Source organism: Vigna radiata, chromosome 5 (assembly GCF_000741045.1).
Source record: "Vigna radiata var. radiata cultivar VC1973A chromosome 5, Vradiata_ver6, whole genome shotgun sequence".
Classification (NCBI taxonomy): Eukaryota; Viridiplantae; Streptophyta; class Magnoliopsida; order Fabales; family Fabaceae; genus Vigna; species Vigna radiata.
Genome location: NC_028355.1, coordinates 12,740,866 through 12,746,438, shown reverse-complemented (window position 1 = coordinate 12,746,438; position 5,573 = coordinate 12,740,866). Strand labels below are relative to the sequence as shown.

Below are 5,573 nucleotides of genomic sequence, written 5' to 3'. Positions count from 1 at the left end.
TGAAATCAAACGTTAGAGATGATTTTTTTTTCATGCTATATTTGTATTTTATTGTTTAATTTAATACTACGTATTTGGATTTATTTTTTTCTTAGTTGGATATTGTTCTGCTCAGTAGATATGAATTTAACATTATCCTATTTTATAGTGTAATTTAACATTAACCTATTTGTATTTTAATCATATGATTTTCAGGAGTTTTTAGATATACAAACTTAAAACGCAGCGTTCCCTAAATCTTATCCACCATGAGCTACACTTACTCACTGTGTTCTCTACTCTTCTCTTTTCCCCCTTAAACACTCTATACAAAACCCACCACCACCACCATCACCTCCACCACCACCACCATCATCATGACTACTTCTTCCGCTACCTCCACCTTCTTCTTCTCTTCGCCGCCACTCTCTCTCAATCCCCATTCACATCGCTCTCTCCTTCCCTTCAAACTCAAACCACTCTCTATTTCCCACTCCTCTTTTCTCCTTCGCACGCCTTCCAGGTCTACCCACAACCCTTTCCTGACTCGTGCCGAGGACGATGACGGTGACTCTGCCGGCCCCGACCACTACGAGATGGAGGAGGATGAAATGGAGGAGCTCGATAACAAGAAGGACTTCGACATCGAGTACGATCCCCTCCTCCCTGTCGTCGCCGCTGTCGACGAGGACATTACCATCGTCGAGAGTGGCAGCTTCGTCTCCACGCAGGGCTGGAACTCCGAAACCGTCGTCGACTACAAAATCAACGAGGAGGAATTCCACAAGATCAGCCTCGTTGATTGCGACTTTTTCATCCGCAAGCCCCCCGACCCCGACAACGACGTCTACGATTTCAGAGAGGTTCGTAACCCTACTGCGCTTCCAGTTCCACCTCTGCCTTTTCGTTCTTGTTGCTTTCAGCGTTTTTATCGTCGAGTACTTGAATTGAATCTCTGTTATTAGATGTATGTCACTCCTCCAGATACAGATGTTTATTCAATTCCCAGGGTTCTCGCTCCAATGCCCCAGAAGGTAAGTTTCACTTCATTTAATTAGTTTTCTCCCCCTCTCTCTGTAAAATGTAAACAACGAGCTAGATATGATTTTTAGAGTAATTCATTTTTCATATATAGTATTTAATGTGTTTATTGGATGCTGTCGTTTTGGTCAAATGTGTAGTACATTAGATGTGCCCAGAGTGATTATGGAAGCTACAATGTGACAGAGCCACCTATTGATGCGCCTCGAGATCCTTTATATAAAACTGAGAGGGAGATCCTGAAGGTATGAACAACTTGTTCTATTCGAGGCTGCAAGTAATACGTCAATTGCAGTTATTGTACTTCTTACAATTCCGTGTTTTAATGGATATACGAATTATAAGAGTAAATGTGACTGTTTGAAGGATTGCACTCTCTAGAGTTTGTCTCAAGAGTTGTGAGATATTACCGAATAATCCTCTCATAGAATCCAGTGGGGCAATGAGCTTTACTTTAGTTGTCTCAGGAAGAGGGTTCTATCCCACTTGTAGGTGATCTAGGGTGAGTGAATTATCTTCCTTTGGGCCCAGGACCACTCTGACTGATTAATTGTTTATATATATATGTGCGCGTGTGTAACATCCTTTCTTTAGGAATATTAGATGGTTGAGCAGGATATGAACTAATGAGGCTGGTAAATCTTGTTCTTTTCATCTTCATGCCTCCGTGAAAAATTCATTCCTACTTTTATGCATAAATATCTGCCTGCTAGAGGCTGTGGAAACTCTAATATGGTTTTCATTGTGTTAGAATTTGTTTCCCCTCTCCTTGAAGATGGTAGTTGTTTCTTGCGTCTTTCTTTATAGGTATCATAGTCTAGGAAAATTGATTCTAAATTTATATCAACAAGTCCAAGCATCAGAAAAAAACCAATTAATATAGTTACTAACTGAAATGTCACTCTTTGGTTTTTGGCTAAAATGTCTCCCTCAGTGAACTTATTTCCTGTCACAGGTATACTTGACAAAACACTACAAAAATCGGAGGCTGGGTGATCCTGAGTTTGTGCTGGATTTTGAAGAGATTTATGTTATTGATTCCAAAACCAAGTCAATTACCAGAGCTAAAGTTTTGGTAATTCTTTTTTATTCTCAGTATAGTTGCTTGTGGAATATTTTCTGCTGGCTATGGAAGAACTAGTCTTCCATGGTTATTTTTCTCATCCTTGAATTTAAATTACCTTTATTGTTTTACTGTTAAACAATTTCTTTCTTTGTGCTAGGCACTGTATTCCTGGAACCTTTGCTCAAACGTAATGTTCTAGCATATAGCTCTAGGATCTTAGTTATAATCCTGAAAAATACCATCGCATGATAGAGCTCTGGTTTAATTTTGGATTCATGCCACCTTCTAAGTTGCACTGTTATTTTCTATATGCATAGATGTGTTCAAATTTCATGTCAATTCGAGATATAACTAATGCAATCCTTATAGAGTCTGAGAAGTTCTCCCTTTATAAGCAGAATTTGTCTGATTGAGCTGAATTCCACCTCTGCAAATTTCTAGTTGTTAGTCGAGAACTGAGATTGACATTGTGCTTCTACACAGCTTTGAGTGGGCTATATCGATTGCTATATGATTAATTATACTGCATATAAGCATGACAACTCCAGATGGCTTTTCCAATTTTATTGGCTTACATTATTTTATTTTATGTAATTTAGAATTCTTGCTATAATAAAGTTTCCTTCTCTGGTGAACTCTATTTCTGAAGAATGTATATGATTACTGATGACTGTTTTGATAGTTTATGGCTGACCATATTTTACATTTTACTGCCTTAAGAAAACTTACGAATCCAACCAAAACTGCTGAATTCTAATTGCTTAAAACCTCGTTACCCTGATTGAATTTCCTTGCCTTGCATGGCTCTTTCACTTGTCGCATAAAGTGCTTAAAGGAGAGCTCATAAACATGGGTTTTTTTTTTCTTCTCTCTTCCCACTGCACCCCATCCAGGCTTATGTTTGAGCAAGGTGTTATAAATGTGGATAATTGTGACTCATTTTTTAGTTGTCCATGATGTTAATATTTACACTAATCATAAGTTGGCCTTTGTGTAGGTAACAGCTCCAGGAGGGAGAACAAGAGATAGAAGGAGCGACTTACTTGTTATATCTGATCGTGGGAGCTCGTTCAAGATAATACATGCGGTGACTATTTCTTCCCTGAACCATTTCTTAATTGTCATTTATCTTTACATTATACCTCTGATATGCCATCTTCTCTGCAGAGTGAAAAAGAGGATCCAACGACAGTCATAGAAAAGCAAGAGTGGGAGACTAGCAGAGCAGAAATGGAGAGACATCTTAAAAAGCTAAGAGACTTCAGCATTTCCAACTGGTTTTGAGTGGTAAGAAGGTATTCCAAGAGTGCCTCGTGGATAGACACGGTATGGTAGGGAGATCGAACTTGGGCACGCGTTGAAGGGCAATTACACTCAACCTTTCATTTCTGGAATTGTGTGCCAGTTGCTTGATCATATTCATATTTTGTTGTAACTTGATGAAGATGCGGCTGTTGGAATTCAGTAATATATGAGAATGATTTTCCAATATGCTGTTATGACCTACAGCTGAATATAGTCTGGAATCTAGGTGGGATATGTAGATCTGGGGTTGTGCGCCAAATTCTGATCAAACCTGCCGAATTAAGAATAGAATATCTCTTCACAGACGCATGTGTGTGTGTATATATATGCTATTGATTAAGGAATGAAAAAATAATTTGAAAGTTAGTTAATATTACTCTCTGTTTTTATAAATCTGCTAAAAAACACCTTCTAAAATAATTAAACATTGACTTTTAGAGAACTTAATCAAACTCACTAGTTTTCTAAAAGCAATTAACTTAAACAAAAGATTATCGTTGAAAAGAAAGATTAAACAAATGGACTCTTAATTCTCCTAAGCTTTAATTACTTTTCAATGAACTCTACCTCTATCATAATCAATCCTCAAACTTCATTCCTTCTAGAAATATCTCTTTCTACGAACGTTCTCATCTTAGATTTGCACACTGGAGCAAATGTTTTTTTTTAGAAATTTATATCCAAGGTTGAAATACAACTAAATTTTAGACGAGTTAGATTGTATTTTTCGCTAAAATTATAAGACGAGATAGTTCATAGAAACGTTTGTTATAAAATTACAAGACGAGATAGCTTAAAGTTGATTACATGAAATATCCTTTGTAAGAAGAAATTTTATTTGAGTGATGCAATTAAATGTTTCGGTTAATTTTGCGTTCTATTTCATACGTTTAATTTTTAAAGTGAGAATTATCATTGTTAGAATAATTATATCTATGTATAACACTTAAGCCTAGGCATGATGTAGTCTCTAAGATCATTTATTAGTTGTACCTAGTTCTGCATATATATAGGAGTATGTACTATTGTATTTTCATTATAAATAAAAGACTTTGAGAGAGATCTTTCAAGCTCTCTATAAATATATTTTTTATTCTAATCTCAAGTTGGTATCAAAAGTGGTCGATCTTATTCTGGTTTCTGTCTTGTCTTATCCACTGACATTAATTATTATTGTCCACATCTGTCCAATGTCGTTTTGGCACTGTCTGCGGTTGTCCAATCTCTCTTTGCAGCTGTTCACTACTGTTTGAAGCTATTCAACACAGTCACCACTATTTTCTGCCGTTTCGACGTTATCCGTCGTCGTTTTTCGTCACAATTTCGTCTGGCGGCCACCGAATCTGGTTCGTCTCTCCATGCGACAACCAACCTCGTTGGTGTCGAGGTCTAGTTCTCCTCCACGTGTCGTCACACACATCATCGTTGTTCGTCGCAAATAGGCACATACTACTCACGTGTTGCCCTCTGCTTGTCAGAACGCCACTACGCCACCTGCATAGTTGTCGTCGGCCCTTCCTCTCCCTATTATGACCCTAAAAACTTTACTTCAGAAAAGTCCAAAAGCTCCCCTTGAAGAAAACCCTAGGGTTTTCTAGCTCTTTGTTGTTGTGGTTTCCCCTCACCTTCTTCTTCTTCTTCAAAAAATGGCGTTTGGAATTGTTCTTTCATTCTTTGGAAAGTCCCTCAATTACTTCCGAGAAACTAAATGAAAAAAATTATCTATATTGGTCTGTTGTCATTGAAATATGGTTCCTTGACCGAGGATATTATGACCACCTTGAGCAAGATGGAAGTCAGGTGCTTGCTAAAAAAGCTGAATAATGAAAACAAGCAGATTTCTAACTATGTGTCATGTTGTGGCAATCCGTGGAACCTCGACTTCTGATATCTCTTAGAGCTTTCGAAACATATCACTCTTTTTGGAAGAAAGCTCAAAACATTTATGCTAACGATATTCAACATCTCTATGACATAAAAACAAGTTTGCATGCCTCAAAATGGCAAACCGTGAAATGGTTTTCTTCACGACTGAAGCTCAAGCAGCTATGGAAGAACTGATAAGGTTCTTGGAAGTTGAATCTTCGGAAGACATCAAGGAGAAGCTTGACAAATATTACATGGTGATGATCCTTCGTGCTTTACATCCAGACTTTGGTCATATCAGAGATCAACTTTCGAC

General features: G+C 37.6%; 1 protein-coding gene across 1 annotated transcript; it reads left to right on the top strand.

Annotated features, from left to right (window-relative positions):
- Nucleotides 1–231: 231 nt before the first annotated feature.
- On the top strand, nucleotides 232–3,696 carry LOC106759929. Its single transcript, XM_014643320.2, has 6 exons — nucleotides 232–842; nucleotides 945–1,013; nucleotides 1,161–1,265; nucleotides 1,976–2,095; nucleotides 3,084–3,173; nucleotides 3,254–3,696. Exons 1-6 carry the CDS (start codon nucleotides 357–359, stop codon nucleotides 3,368–3,370), a joined length of 987 nt encoding a protein of 328 aa, XP_014498806.1. The 5' UTR covers nucleotides 232–356; the 3' UTR covers nucleotides 3,371–3,696.
- Nucleotides 3,697–5,573: the final 1,877 nt, after the last annotated feature.